The sequence below is a fragment of the Notolabrus celidotus genome, chromosome 16, assembly GCF_009762535.1.
Source record: "Notolabrus celidotus isolate fNotCel1 chromosome 16, fNotCel1.pri, whole genome shotgun sequence".
Classification (NCBI taxonomy): Eukaryota; Metazoa; Chordata; class Actinopteri; order Labriformes; family Labridae; genus Notolabrus; species Notolabrus celidotus.
Genome location: NC_048287.1, coordinates 11,604,829 through 11,621,762, shown reverse-complemented (window position 1 = coordinate 11,621,762; position 16,934 = coordinate 11,604,829). Strand labels below are relative to the sequence as shown.

The 16,934-nt window shown below is 39.4% G+C and overlaps 1 protein-coding gene across 1 annotated transcript in view; it reads right to left on the bottom strand.

The window, feature by feature from the left end:
• csmd2 (CUB and Sushi multiple domains 2) overlaps positions 1–16,934 on the bottom strand; it is a 253,729-nt gene that overhangs the window by 166,470 nt on the left and 70,325 nt on the right. The window contains 1 exon segment of the mRNA XM_034704867.1: positions 1,939–2,133. Within this exon segment, the coding sequence (XP_034560758.1) occupies positions 1,939–2,133 (195 nt within the window).

The following is a 16,934-nucleotide window of genomic DNA, read 5'->3' as shown; positions in this document are numbered from 1 at the left end:
AGTGTCATGGTAACCAAGATAGGGGGAATGCATGCAGGCTATAAATACATTCATGTTTAATATGACTCAAAAATACATGCACATGTACAGCAAACAGCAAAGCTAAAACTATATTTAGTATTTTATATGGGACAAAAATGCGACATTACTTTTACAGTTGATATGCACACCAAAGATAAACAGATCTGTGTTTGATGCTGTAGGTTTAGCAGTGACATTTAGACCTTGTCAGAAGTAAAACCTTCCCCCAGAGAGATATGTGGCAGCAAAAAGGGGAGTTACACTTGTGAAAGAGCATGGGGAAAAAAAGGATGTTGTAGACTGTGAGCAGATTTAGGCAAAGAGAGAGTGTCAGAAAGTGAATAGAAGAGTGTTGTTAAATCACTTATAAGTATCCTCAGGAGATTATGGCTGGAGAACAAATTGATGAGCATAAGACAGGGAATGTAAAACATTATCCGTGCCATCAGTGGCTGGCTATCATCTATGGCTGACAGTGCTGGCACGTTTGCCCTCTCCTGAGTCCAGAACAGTGACCGTGCCAAAATGTTCTCCCCCACTCTCACAGCACAGCTCCAGCTCTGCTTTTACACATATGGGCAGCCTCTATAATTGGAGTGACTAACAATACTTATGAAAGAGCACTCAGGTGTACACACTGACTTTTATGTGGCACTGGGAGACCTCAATTAATTCGCAGGGGAAATTGCCAGTTTCTAAAACTTGTTGGCGTGTAATTTCTGCTGAAAAGGTAGCATAATCACATCCTTTAGTGCTTGAGCGATTTTTTCAGGAGCCTGGGCGGGCATAGAGGAGGGGAATGAAAAAGAGACTTATGAAGCAAAGGAAGAGGGAAGCTGGATGATTCTTGCTTGCATACACAGTCAAACTGCAAAAGACAGACTTTGAAATGCACAAACAATAATTTCTCTACACGATGTGAAGTATAAGCCTGTGACTGGGTGGGTATGGACAGTGCTGGCGCATGGTGCCCAGCCATGTGTGCTCCTATGTGGGCATCCTGACTCCCGGCCTGGTTACAGATGGCACTGTGTCTCAGCGTCCTGCTCAGCAGGCACACTGACACAAACCATTGGCTACATGGACACACAGGCACAGCAAATAGAGCAGAGAGACAAAGAGTGGACATGAAAACTGACTATGACCTCCATTCATTTTGTCTGAGTAAGAATTCACTTTCATACAAAGTGAAAATTATGTACAAAAGCATCACATTTGCCTACAGAGATATTTTCCAGTACTGTGTCAGGATGGGTCAGAAAACACACACTGGCAGGTGTTGTTGCCGCGGGGTGCTTGCAAACTGTGAGGGAAGGACAACTGGCACAAGCACCTGACTGGGAGCAAACACATGAGGTCCTGTCATGGTAAATAAGATATCAGTATAACCACAGAAATGCTTGTCAGGTCATGCAGGGGCATGAGTAATTTATGTGAGAGTGTGTGGGCTGCAGGATGGGTTTTATCAATTGGTGGATACAAAAATCTACATATGGCACATTAAAAAAGGGTCAACATTGTAATTTACAGCATTATGATTTTAAAGTTTTTGAGAGGGAATTCATATTTCATGGAGTTTCCTGTTTGTTGTGAGTGTCACATTTTTAAAAGGTGAAAGGACTCTCTAGGTGCATGTTATTTGAGTGCCTTGGACCAGTCAATCCATTATTTAATAGTAAGACCTGTCAATTTAGAATAGCAAAAGCATTTATTTATGTGTGGTATTCATCCATATTTCAGTAACATCAGTATTCAAGCAATCGTTTATCAAACTTCATTATCTCTGTTGTGTCTTTGAGCTAGCTGTCAGTTCTCAGGGTCAAACAATTTCTCCAGAGGCTTAGATGCAATGAAATGCTTTCCTTGAGGAAGAAAACATTGATTTGAGACATATTTTTCAATGTACAGTCAACATACCTCTGCAGTAGGGAAGTGGGAAGTCCCATGCAGCAGTACCCGCTGAAGTGGCAAGGCAGGACAGGGTGGTATGACCCTCCAGCACATAGCCCTGGCTGCAGCTGTAGCGGATTTTGTCCCCAATGTTGAATGTGGACCCCTGCTGGTGGCCGTTGAGCAGCTGTCCAGGATTACCACAAGTGTAGCTGGGCAGAGCTGGAGAGAGAGGGGGCAGAGAGAGGGACGTCATGAATCTTGTTGGTACTTTCAAGAGACAGAAAATTAGGGAAAAGCACGAGAAGTGTCTGGCGACAGTGATTACTCTCACTCAGCCATCTGCTTATGACAACATATCTGACCTTTGCAATGACTTGTTTCAGTGATATACCAAAATAACCTTTTCTTGCTTCTACAGAAGTGCTGATTCCTGTTTTGAATACTAAGATTTACAGAACATTTCTATGAATATCAATGCAAGTCTTTTTACATTTTCTGTTTTCCCCCTAAGCGGTTGCTGTTACCATTTTACTAATTCAGTCATTCATGGATGCTGTGTTTATAATCACAGCTTGTCTAGTCATGTTCTTGCATGCAAATAAGTGAGCCCAGTATTGACAGAACCTTTTCTAATCGTGTGTTATTATGCAAATTAAGTTCAGAGGAAGTTCAGCCAATCTCTTGCTCCTAAACCTCTCACTCTAGTCATGCATTAAAAGACACGCAATCACAGCTTCTGTTTCCTTTGATGGCATGCAGTACAGTTCAACAGCTCATACAGTACTTTGGCTCTTATACAGGCTTGTGGAAATGGTTTTGATTGAGCTGCATCTCAAACAAAAAAAAAAACCCACAAGTATGAATAAAGCTGCCATGACCAAACATGTATTATACATTATACACACACACATCTATGCATGAAGACTATCATCCAGCATACAGTCTCAGTCACACACTCCAACACAGTGGGGGAGCTGGCCAGAGCATGTGCTGGACTTTGGATGAATCTCAGTCTCTCCACAGGAAGCGGGCTGAACTGGTCCTGAGGGGACAGAATGGTCTCTAAACAGCAGCACAGCTTTCCATCAGCTCAACATCACATTCATCTCTCTATCTCAAGCTTCATGAAAACTTAAAAGATGTCAATACCATTGGCTGCACACTAAAAGGTTCTTCAGGGTATATCAATCCTCAGTTTTAGGATGTTTGTCACTTGTTTATGGTTGATTAGATTGAAAAAACACTCTGCACAAGACTAAATTCTAAGTTAAGATGACATGAATTGTCTTAAGTGTGATTACAGTCAAATATTAGTTTTCTTTACATGTGTCAAACACAAGCCTGCTTTAAAAGAAAAGTTGATAAAAACAAACCAACAAAAAAAAAAAGTTTCTGCTTGCTCTCGTGTTTTTTTTTATTTTATTATTTTTTCATATTAGTTGTCAGCTAAACTGCCCCGCAGCGAGGTGCCTTCCACAGAGCTTAGGCCGTAGCATTCACTGACTGGTAAGTAAATAGACAGTAAACAGTTTGTTTTGTCTATCTATCACACATAAACATGACCGCTGCTTGAATTTGAAGGTGTGTTTTTGAGCGCAAACCAATGTTAAGGGTTACAGCAGCTATACAGGTGGGGCAGCATGAGTCGCCTCTTTCAAACCCTTTTCACAAGTCTGTGTCAATAGAAGGGGTGTTGAGGGATTTTCAAATGACAAGGATATTGAAAACAAAGATCATCCACTGCCTCCTAGCCCCCTTTGGAGAACATTTTTGTATTACGATTTCTGTTTTGCATCAGGTACAAAAAGTAGTATCATGATGTGTTTCAGGCGTAGACTTTATAATTAATGGACGTAGTATCTGTGACGTCACCCATCTGTTGCTGAACACTGTTTTGAAGCCAATCGTCGGCAGGAGTCATATTGGAAATGTTGAACTCATCCTAACTGCTGTTGAGCAAGGCTTTGAGCCTCCTAGCCAACAGCTACAGTGTTCCCGCCTGTCAATCAAGTCAGTCATGTCCTTAAATGGGCAAAATTCATAATCTTAATATCGTCTGAACTGTCGTGTTATAAAAAAATTCCCGCCCCATACAGTGCGTGCCGATTGAGAAATTAGCTACTTAGACCCAAACCGTTTTTTTGAACCAGGCTGTAAACATGTTTATTTCTGCTAAAAATATCATCTTTTTGAATTGGTGTGTATGTGGTTTCCGGCGTTTCTGAAGCCAGCCTCAAGCGGACGCTAGATGAACTGCAGTTTATAACACTTCTGCACAGGCTTCATATTTTGAGAGCAGGGTTTGTCGCTTGGTTTCAGGTCATATGATTGATATAGAGGGTCCTGTAATATGACCATTGTGCATGTGCACATTGCATTTGAGATGTTTAAATTGGTCTATATTGTGCTGCTCTAATTGGTAAAGTAATATCAAATGTCAGACAAATTTGTACTTGTTCAGATACTCTTAGTTCAACTTGAGACAACACATAAAAAGGTAAAAAAAAAAAATGTGTGCCATTGTGGCAGGAGGATTTTTTGAGGTAATGGATTTCTTCTTTGCATAGAAAATCATTATTTCCCCTCTACCAATTTTACCCTTTAAAAATTGTTTCCAAAAAGATTTTCAGAAATGTCCAGCTTTTCAACTTCAATCAAACACGTACAAAGTAGCTTTGATTCAGAAACTTTAATTCAGCAGAGCTGAACACAGCAAAACATGTCAGAAATATTTGCTTTTGACTTTTGCAGCATGTACATACTTTGCAAAGAAGCTCTTCACAGATAAATCAGCCATGAGTCACTTATGGCTGAAGGCTGTGGTTGCTTGTTGCACTTGTAGTGACATCCCAATCAGTGATTTGACAGCAGGTGTTTTCCATCATCTGTTGTGGGCAGAACACCTGCTCACACATCAAAGATTCGTCCCTAAATGGCTCAGTGCTGATTTATCTTTCAAAGAACTTGGTTAGTACTCAGGATTTGTCCCTATGGCTAAATCATGTTATCTGATGACAGAATGACTTGCCACGTTCAGGCTCCACTGTGCCATAGCCTTTATTTTGACCAGCCAGCCAAGGTCCCTATATTACAGCGTCCCCTCCATCACGACTAGATTAGCATATACACAAGGTCTCTGTCTGATTAGCATATTAGAAGCTGTGACTGAGGATTCAGTGCTGCACCATAGCCACGGGGTCTATGGCAGCATGCAGGTAACTGTTTCACCCCTTTAGCTGTGACATCGTGTGACTGGATCAAGGTACTTCTTTTGCCACTAAAGTTTCACTCTGAGCAAATTGTAAGAGATTAAGAAGGAGGCCAGCTAAAACAGAAGGTACAAAGGCAGGAGTTAGGATCAGGAATAGACAACAGTCTCACAATAGACATTTTGATTGGTCAAACGCAAGTGTAACTATCAACATTAACACTGGCTGCTTTTTTTTTTTTTTAAGTCATATTTTTGGGGCATTTTCAACTTTAATGGAAAGGAAAGCTGAATAGAGTTAGGAAATGTGGGGAGCAGAGGGTGGGGGAGGACATGCAGTAAATGGTCAAGACTGGAATCGAACCTGCAACCACTGCGATGAGTGCTATAGCCTCTGAATATGGATGTGCGTGCTTAGACCGCTAGGCGTGTCAATGCCAGGTCCCTGATGCTTGCTGAATGGATAACCGGCGCAACCAAATGGAAAGCAGCCATCATTAATGCCAATAGTTTCACCTGTGCGTTTCCAACTAAGTTAAAATGTCTGCTGTGAGAACAGTGTATTGGAAAAAATGAGAGCAGATATGTGAAGAGAGGAGATTCGGGAAGGCTCTGAGGATTACAGAGGAAAAGTATGTGAATGTGTGTGTATGTGTGATGGAGAGAAAGAGATGAACAGGATGACTGATTTCATTGCATTAGAACTGATTGAGGGCACAGCACTGTCACAGTGTAGATGTGCGAGTCTGTGCATGCATGTGCTCTGTGTGTATGTGTGTGGGGGAGTGTGTGGGTGCGTGCATGTGAGTGATTTTCTCATCACACTCTCCATTTCAGGTTATTAGTTTGGGCAGTAAATTAAGTCTAAAAGTGCTATTACTGGTGCAATCCCAAGAACAGGGCTATGCTGGGAGCACTGAAGTGGCAAATACTTTCTTCTAACCAGCCTCAGAATCCATAGAGTCTTTAGTTTCACAATGTGAATTTATCTTTCACCAATAAACATCACAAGTTTAAAGAATAAAATAAAAAACACTGACTTTGTGCACTGAGGCAGCAGCATGGTGGTCAGTACACCTGAAAATGGATCCCTTGTTTTCCCCTCCAAAACAGATTTTCTTATGTAGACCTGGGCGATATTAAAAAAGATGTTACCAAGATAGCATTTCAGTCGATATTGATCATTATCAGGATAAATATCAAATGATTTAATATAAATTTAAAAGCAGATTTTTGGTCATGAGTGGACGTTGAAGAAACCAGACGGTTTATTGGCTTGTGTCTGGGACTTAGTTCTCTGAAAAACGAATTGAATCCCTAATTGACGGTGCTAACAGGAAGCAGGTCTTTTGTGTAATAAGAGATTTTTGTGAAGTTTAGTTTGTTGATTATTTATTTCTCAGGCTGAGATCATTTGCATAATTTGATTAAAATTTACAACAAAGAACAAATTGTATTCTGTTTATCAGTTCGGTAGAGTGTCGTTTCCCACATTGCAGTGAATGCATCACAGTTATTCAGTGTTCAGTTGTACTACGGTCGCGGTGGATATTAAACGTGTCTGAAATGCACAGCAGAAGTTGTCTCCAAGCTCCTCCTTTACCCACATCCACAAAGTATATTTTATTAAGAGTATTAAGTTAATAGATAAAGCCAAAGTCAGCGCAATGTCAGACTAACGACTCTGCTTTGAGCTTGTAGGTTTTGTATTTTCTTTAGTGTCGCTGTCGCTCGTTTTTAAGCCTCGCCTACCTCTCACCCTACGACATGATTGGCTGTTCTATGTGGTCTTCTTCTTCTGTCTAATGTTGGGTGGCAGGTAGCATTTAAGGCTCATTAGAGCCCCTCCCTTTGCAGTGGTTGAGGGATGTAGTTACATGTTTAAATATACAGAATTGTTATCGGACATTTGTTATATTTATATTGGGAAAATTTACATCACGATGATTATCATTATCGTTTTATCACCCAGCCCTATTGTCATGTGAATGATTTTTGTAGCACACAAAACTAGTAAATAATGTGTCTCTTGATGTATAATGCAGCAAAAGAACCATGTTTACCGATAAAGTCTAATACAGGAAACAAAGGCAGCAGTGTATAAAAAAGAAGCAGCCTCATCTACACTGTGTGTTTTAAAGTCATTTATCACAATCTCTTCTATTTATCCCTGCCGGCTAAAAAAGGTGATGGAGAAGAAGAAAGACAAAGAACAAACACACAGAACAAAAAGCTTGAGAGGAATAATGAGAAAACTATTTTAAATATTTGCAAGGTGACTTTAAATTTTTCTTCATTAATTTCCTCTCCTGCACAGACTTTCATACATCAGAGTTATTCCACAAATTACTCTGCAAGCTGAACAGCCTTCATATGAAAACTTAGCAGCACTGAGCGCTTTTTCTTTTAGAACAGAGTGATCCTCTTGTTCAAGGGGCCTGGCCTCATCACGTAGACAGTTACATCCGAACCCCCTCCCCAAGTCCAAACCCGCAACAAGAGCCCTTGGGTGTTTGTCATGGCAGCTCCATAAGTCACCAGGATGGGAGACGGTGACATGGCCCGTCCCTGGGGCCCGGATGCTTTAAGCACTTCCACTGCTGAAACGGCAAAGGATGCTCCTCGTCCATCAATGCATCCCTCTCTGGGGCGCACACTGGCCAGCAGCCGAAGCAAACGAACACGTTCAAGCACGCACATACACACAGAGGAAAGAGTCCTGCCATCCATCACACCGTTCACCCCTTACATCATCTGCTTACAACCCTGTATTCCTCTCCTTTTCTCTCAGTAAGCTCTCATTCCTAGGGACTAGGACAGGAGACCGTAGAGAAGAGGATGGTATGAAGTGTGTCTCCTGTGGGATGACCTTTGACCACGTTAAGACTGATACTCTCTCTTCCTGGGTGTCTTCAATCCTGATCCTCAATTTGTCATCCTCTCTTAGGAAGAAGGAGCAGTTATATACCGTTGCATACTGTATAACCCATTTTTCACAAAATTGCTCTCAAAAAAGCACGGCTGTCAAGTAACGAGAACATGAATTTCTCAGACCTAAAAAAAACCCAAACTTCTTTTAAGGAAGTGTTTCCATTTTTTGTATAAATTGATGGACATAGTCGCTGCAAATGGCAAACATAGAGAGAGGAAAAGGACATCATAAAAAGGATTCCAACAATCCAGAACGAATTGGTTTATGGTGTCTCTTAAGTTACAAAAAGCACAGTTAAAGGAGGAAATGAGTCCCTGAAGTAAGTCTTGAGTAATAGAACGAGGTTAGGAAAAGGGCAAGACAGAGAAGAATTAGCGACAACGAGACAAAGGGTGTGAGGCTCAGAGAGAAAGATGTGAAGGTGGTAGTTAGAGAGACAAACTTCTCCCTCGTTAGGTTACGTATCAAGCATCTGCAGGAGACGCATGATTGTCAAACACAAGAGGTGCTGATCAAATTCTGCTACTATTGTTTTCTTGATTTGGTAGTGTTTATTCAAACATTTAAAATACACAAAAAAGACAAAAGAAAACCAATAAATAAAATGCAAACAAATAAAGAAAATATGATAATTAAAACAATAATCATAATAATATTGATAAATCCTCACTAATATGAAATATATTCACATGATCTAAAAAGGAGTGGGAAGAAGCAAAACTTTTTTAAATCCCACCCCTCTCCATTATTTATTAATTAATAATGGTCAATTAATGAAAAAATATATAATTTCTTTATATCTTGGAACTCATTGCTTTATATAATAGTACTACATGTATATGCCAACACAAACACACACACACGCACAGACAGACAGACAGACAGACAGACAGACAGACAGACAGACAGACAGACAGACAGACACACAGACACACACACACACACACACACACACACACACACACACACACACACACGCACACATTCATATACAAACCTATATACCTACTTATTCACAGGTACACATATATATACATATGCAATAAAATACAATGAAACATATACAATCATAAAAAAAAGTATCAGCATGAAAACATTAATAAAGTACCAGTTTGTATCTGTAATTTTCATCAATTTTACCATCTTTGTTGAAAGGGTCAGAGATGAAAGAATCAACATTTCGTGGGACAGGGGTTATTGTTGACTTGAATTTTGAGGTAAAAGGGGAGAGAGAAAGGAAAATGGGGAGGAAAAACTAGAGGGACAGAGGAGGAGAAATAGGACAAATGGGAGAAGAAATGAGCAGTCAGTGATGTTAGGGGGAAAAACAACTTCATCAACAAGAAGGGCCTCAACTCTCTGCAGCACCTGGCACTAAATTAGTTTTCAGCACAACACTAAAAAAAAACATGCTGATCAAAAAGTGCCTTTCATTTGGAGTGAGCTGCTGGAGTTAAAAATATTCAAGAAATCCAACCTAGTTCACTCCAGACTGGATGTTTGCTTACGCATCAGGCTTTGTATTCACCTCAGTACATCTAAAATCACTCCTTCCCATCTTACCTTCTGATTTCTTCCCTCTTTTCATTCCTTTTCCTGAGCGTCTAGCCTTTCTCTCTGACTTCCTGCTATGCATTTAAAAGTGACATTGCGAGATCGATCCCAACACGTAGGTGCATTAGCTCAATAAGCAGTTTCTGCTTTGTCAAGCAGCAATTCAATCAATGCCTCCTGTTCTCTACACATGGGCTGGACAAAAGCTGGCAACTCCCATCACTTCTGCTTAGGGAGAATGAAGAATGCAGATATTAACTCTCCTCCCAACCAAGAAAGCAAAAGCATCCGTCAGCTGACTGTGTGCAGATGTGAGTGTAAACGGAACATTAACATTATAAAGTATAGAGAAGTAGTTTTAAGACGTCAGTTGAAGGTTCCTGGTTTTGTTTCCTAGTGAAGAAGCTAAAGGTGTTTACACTTGGTCTTTGAATATAATGTGGTGAAATACACACCTGAACTTATTATTTGAGCTCTTGAGGACAAAAATGTATACACTGACTTCCTCATAAAACTGAAGGACAGCTTAATATTCTAAGTATGAACCTTTGTATTTTATATCAATTTTTCCTAGCATTACTTAACTTTCACTGTTTTTGTAATGCTCTGTATTAGGGTTGGACGATAATTTGATAATGAAGATAATTTTGGTATAATTTTTCTCAAGATAAACATAACAAATGTTCGATAAAAAATTTATATAAATAAACCTGAAATTACACCCCCCAATCACTGAAAAGGGAGGGGCGCTAATGAGCCTTAAACGCTAGTTGCCACCCAACATTAGACAGAAGAAGAAGACCACATAGAACAGCCAATCGTGTTGCAGGGTGAGAGGTAGACGAGGCTTAAAAACGCTTGGAGCGTAATGTAAACACAGCTGAAATGAGCGTCAGCGACACTGAAGAAAATACAAAATCTACCAGCTCAAAGCAGAGTTGTTAGTCTAACACTGTATGAACTCTGTGTTAACTAGTAACTTAATACACTTCATTAAATATACTTTCAGGATGTGGGTAAAGGAAGAGCACAGAGACAACTTCAGCTGTTATTTCTAACACGCTAAATGTCCACCGCGACCGTTGCACAACTGAACACTGAATAACTGTGATGCATTCACTGCACTGTGGAGAACAACATCCCTCTGCCTGTTACCCTTCGTAATCTTAAAGGGGAGTGCACAAGTCAAAACAATACTAAAATGATACACAGTATACAATTTGGTATATCTTTGTTGTAAATTTAAATCAAATTATCCCAAAACCTGAGAAAATTAAGAATCTACAAACTAAAACATCACAAAAATAATGATTTGATATTTATCATGATAATTATCCATATTGACTGATATGAAATATTTTATCGTGATAACATCATCTTCAATATTGCCCAGCTCTACTCTGTATCTTGATGCATTGCTGCCACCAGCACACCAGTGGTATAATTGGCAGGAGTGTGTATACTGTCATTTGTATGCTCATGCAAATGCATTTTTCTTTTTTCCTATGACAGTGACAAACAAAATGTGCAACCACAAAAAAGGAAAAAGGCTTCATGGTGCTCCTAGAGGTCAAAAACCCCACAGGTTAGCTTCAAATGCCAAGAGAACAAAGCTCACAGTTTTCATAGGCACAAAAAGCTATTCTTGTTGCATTCTTTCATCATTCTCAAGGGACAGCTATAGAGCAGTTTACTGAAACTGCCGGGTCTTGTGCGGGTGTATTTATCATTTTAATGACAATATCAAGTGTCTATGAAAATCTATTACGACTGAAAGTTGGCTAAATAGAAAAGTGAAATATGAATACTGACTTGAGTTGTATGGTGGATGATCTTTGCTGCTAATGTGGTATCCTCTCTGGATATAAACAGAAACATTAGTTACAAGTCTGTAACTGGAGCAGTGAAACATTGCCTCTGTACATCTGTATTTGTTAGTCTGTTTATTCCAAAGTGTGGGGTTGAAAGAGAAAAAGTAGGCTGTTTGTGCATGGGGAATTGTGGTCTTCCTGTGCCTCATTGCTCTCACAGTGTGCCTGTCCCCATTTAACCTTTAAGTGACGTAAAAAGTCGACTGCTTTAAGGACATCTGTTGGTAAACAGTTCAGCTAAAAAACAAATTTAGAATTAGGAGGAAGGATAGGTGCTGTATGGCATGGTTTTGAGTCTCTCAAGCCAGAGGTCCTATATCAGGAATCAAATCATCCTAAGAATAGGATGTAGGGCTGGGTGATAATTCGATAACGATAATTATTGCGATATAATTGTTCTCATTATACATATAACAAATGGTCTTTTTCAATATCGCCCAGCTCTGATATGATGTATTATATTTTTACTGTGATGTGTTCTTTGCTGCATTACTTACATGTCCACGCTCATTTCCTTAATTCAGAAGTTGAGGTACTTATGTACCTGTGTGTCTGTGTCATTGTGTTGCACTGCTCAGTGCGGTATGAAAAGTTTAGGGTTAGAGATTTGAAAATCCAGCTTTGAAAATCCCTCTGATTTGTGAGCTTAGCTGTGAATAAATTTTGTCTAACTAACAACAAGAGAAACTCTGGAGTGAGAATGAGGGTTTAAACCTCTGGAAGCACACAATCAAGCACATACACACTAAAATGCATACAAATGCAGGCTGGAATGAACTCTGCATCTCTTCATTTCCAGCACATACAACAGCAGGTGCACGAAAAGAGCCAGTTGCTGTGTGGGAGGCGCTGGTGTGTGAAAGTGAGCTCATACACAATTGATGGCTGCTGACAATGTCTTCAAAATGGAATAATGTACCATTCAGTAGCCATTCACTATATATGAAACTAAACTAAGAGGGATCTGTGAGCATGACAGACCTCAAGGAAAGCCAGAAGACAGATGAGAGGCAGGGCTGTGGGAGCTGGGAAGAGAGATCAACACATCTGAGTACAGCCTTGACTCTGTCTGACTCGCAGCATCTAAATCCCCCTGGCTTTCCAGGCTTATCTCTCCACTGACATTACTCTTTCAAACAAAAATCACTGAAATCCTTTGGTCACACCTGCAAGCTCAAGTATTCAGGTGCACACAGACACATTTATCCAAAATGAAGAAGATTGCATGTGAACACTAACTGCAGAGCTTTGTAGAAAAGCTTTCAACTTATTATTGGGCCCTTTGATGGCTAATAACAGACTTCTATTGCAGTGTTTTGTCCATGTTAGTGTCGTTGCACTGCTAGAGTAGATTTTGTCTTTACTAGTTTATTTCAATCATCTACCATACAACAAACAGAGAAAAATAAAAAGGGGTGCTATGTACAGAGTAGGGTTGGACAATTAATTGAAAATAAATAGAAGCCAAAATTCCAAACCTCCAACAGACATATCCTTGTCCATGTCGGATATTTGGGTTATGTATTTATTTATTTTCTATTCCAGTGCTAAATACGTGCTCTGTGACTCTGATGCATCAAAATCTGAAAGTAATCAGTAAACTCAATGCCCATGCGTCCAGGACACACCTCATCTTTCCCATGCCGAATCATAGGCCTACACTATGAACCATCGCTGGAGCAGAGTTGTGGCAACTTTGGCTCAAAGCAAGCCCCAAAAGTTCTCAAAAGGCCCAACATTTTTTTATATTAAAAATATTTGATTTATAAAAGGACTATGTGAAATATTGAACATAAATGTTGCCATTTGATACATTGTACCAGAGTTAGCTTCGAGCTAATTTACATCTGTAGTCCTTTGGCAGGTCACAATTAAAACATCACATTGCTATAAAATACACACACACATACAAACACAATCAAACAGTTTCTTATGTGTCTAAAGGTAACTTTCAGGTCATTCGTAGAATTATGATCCTGTGTTACCCTGTAACTGTGATTACCCTGCGTGTTACATTACTTCATAATATCATTAGCAGCTCCCGGTGCAAATTCTGCAACATCTAAGCCTGTACTCGATGGCAAAGTGCTGATGTTGCTACTTCAGCTGAACAATCATATACTAGATGGGGCCGGACTGGTCACCCAGATAACCAGGATGAGTTACCTGGTGATCCTTACAGAGAGAGAGAACCCCATTTTGGGGACAGTTTGCCTGTTTGTTATGAATCATAGAAAGAAAAACAAATAGGTGCTTAGATAATATATTTATAATTATATATTCATATACTTACTGAATTCCCCCCAGGATAAATAAAGTATTTCTGATTCTGACAATGGGACACTGCTGATTTATAATACAACATGACAATTTGAATTTTCGATTAAATTAAAATGGACTTTTCCCTTTTTAAGTGCTTCTGAAGCAGACAAAAAACACTAACAATGTCATAACTATGAACAATATGTGGAACAGATAGGAAAATACATCAACATCTGGAATCAAACACTTCTTTTCATATTCATTTCAAAATGAATAATTGTATATAAAAATAAAATAACTGTTCATTAATCATAATAGGAGGTCAATATGCTTCAATCAATCATGGTATTGATCTGAGGCCTATGGGCCAGCACTAGTCAGAGGGTATAGTCCTTAAAGTGGGTGGCCTGGGTTCGATTCCAACCTTTGCTGCATGTCTCTCTCTCAGGTTCCTTCTCTATCCTATTATGTGCAATCCGCTGTCCTATTCTCTCTCTAACTTAAAGCATATAAGACCAAAAATAAACTTTAATAAGGAAGCATTTTTAACTGTATACCAGGGAGAAAACATTTTAATGTGTCAGAAGGTAATTGAAATTTAAAGTTTCAAAGAAGAAGCCAATTGAATATTTTAAAGGATTGTGTTATTATAAAGAGATGGAGAACTGACTTTTCCCTGGCTGCGTGCATTCACGTGTGTTCATTGATAAATTGATCCCGAAAGAGCAATTAGACGCCACGAGCACGTGTCAGCTAATATATCTAATCACCTATATTACCCTGTTTCTGTTCATTTCATGTTCAATGAAATACATGTTAAATCTAAAAAAAATTAGATTTTATTATTCAACAAATTAACATTTATTACCACATAAACACACAGAAAAGTACTGAAAATTGGTACCGTTGAGTACCGATACCGATTCCCAGGTACCAGACATTGGTACCGTATCGGTTCAAATGTGAAAGGTACCCATCCCTAATTGTGTATGTTTATAGCAGAACTGGATGTGTAACTCTTGATCTCAAATAATTCCAAACAGTGAGGTTTCATTTCAGGAGGAAAAGAGCACTGCTACAAACTGTTGTTCGTTTTGTGAATCTGTACAGGACACAGAGGTCTGACCACTGTGATCTAAGTTACCATTTTTGATAAAGAGTGCTACTAAAAGAATTAACCAACACTTTAGCATTCATCCTCTGAGGACAAGGAACATCCACACCAAAGTTCTGTCAACCTGACCCTCAGTTGTCAACACATCCTGTTCTACAAGAATGTAACGTAGCCAACCAACAGTGAGAGCATTGTCATCATTCAGTCCTGCTGTTTGTGCAAACACAAAATGCAGGATAACAAGGTGGCATTGTTGAATGCTTCCAGTCTTTCTTGGCCTCCCCTCAGCCAATCCTCACTCCCCCTCTCCACAGGTTTCCTTGGAAACAGTAAGGCACACCAGAGAGGACTTTGTGGAAAGGGAAGTGCCGATGCGTAAACGTGCAGGTTTGTGGGGGATATGAGAAAACCAAACACACCTCTTTTCTTAGAATGCAGTAAACATAGACCTCTTCCAAAATGTGCAAAATCTGTTTTCAAACTGTGTTGGCGTGTCTACCCTTTCATTTCATATAGTGAGTGACACGAATATGAAGCTACCTTCATCACATATGCAAAGGAAGAGTAAATATACTTTCTAAGACGTCTCACCTTGTTGTGTTTAGAGGACAAATGCCAATTCATACTGACATCCAATTACAAATGTCTTCTTTAATTCTCTTCAGTTTCTGTCAGTTTAGTGACCTGACTTGTGCAGAGAATGGAGAAACGATGGCTTGATGAAGCAAAGGTACATTGGAATGATAAATCAATACCATTATTTAACCTTGGCTTTTGTCCTAATCTGTCACTGTCTTTCCGCCGTCTGCTTGAGCCAAAGGCCAGGAGAACCTTTGTAGTAGCTAAGACACAAATTGTTTCTCAAATATTGACATATTTGGGTTTTTTTTTACTTTCTAAAAATATTGGAATCAGAATTAAGAACCGGTCAGAACCCAAATTGAGTAGTGGAAGTGGAAGAGGAAGCAGAATAAATGAAACTAAAACAATATCCAACCCTAAGTGGGAGCAACTTGAGAAGATAACGGACACCTTTGGATTACCACTTGCTAGCTAAAAGTGATCAATATGATATACTATGAATATTCATTTCACATTGTTTTGTACTTGTTTTTTGAGAAAAAAAACAGGGCAGATAAAAATAAATGTGATTTAATTGCCTTAATTGAAAGTCCAGCTAATATTAAAAGCCTTAAACACTCTTTTCTTCTTGTGAAATAAACAGACACCTCATGAAAGACGCTTGAATTGTCTATTTCCATGTTTAATAATGCCCTCATCCAGCATTTCCAAATTAAACTGAATTAATACTGCTCCCTTGTTCTATCTGGACCCTCTTTTGATACAACCATTAAAATCACGTTATTACAGCTGTTTATCATGGCAGAGCAGACACTAGGTAATTTCTCCATCAGTTCACTGTACGGGGGGGGGGGAATTGGCTAGTTAACGGCACAGTTGTAAACAATCATAATGATACCTTTCCCGTCCAGCTTGATATTGACATGCTTCCTACACTTCAGCATAACTGAAAATTGCCTGGTTGCCTATGAGATATGAAAGCTGTACTGTAACTCAAACATGCTTTTTTATTCCCTGTGGTGCAACATGCATGTCCATACAGCTGCCAGCCTCTGTCAAACACAAGAAAATATGCCCCTCCAGCCGATTGAGCTGACAACGAGCATTTATGATATTCAAGACTTGTCTTTCCCCTGTACCTTAAATTCAGGAGTAAAACATTGTTTGCTTGGCTGTGATTTCAGTTTGACTTTAAACTTCTTCTAAGTACTTGCACTTATTTGCTATGACTGGCTGAGAAACCTGTTCAAAAGGTCTGATTACAACTGGCACCTATTTACTTGATGAATAATCTGGATGTTGAATCAAATATTTGATCTTACATATCATGAAAAAGAATAGTACATGGCTCACATTCTGATGGAGGTCTTCAGTGACGTGGGTCGAGTGTTTCAGTCTTGTGCACTGAGTATCCCATGCACCAGTAAAGTCTTTTAACTCCATGCAGTTCTGTTTTGGCCCAACTCTAACTCCCAGCACTGCCTTTAGTCTGTATGC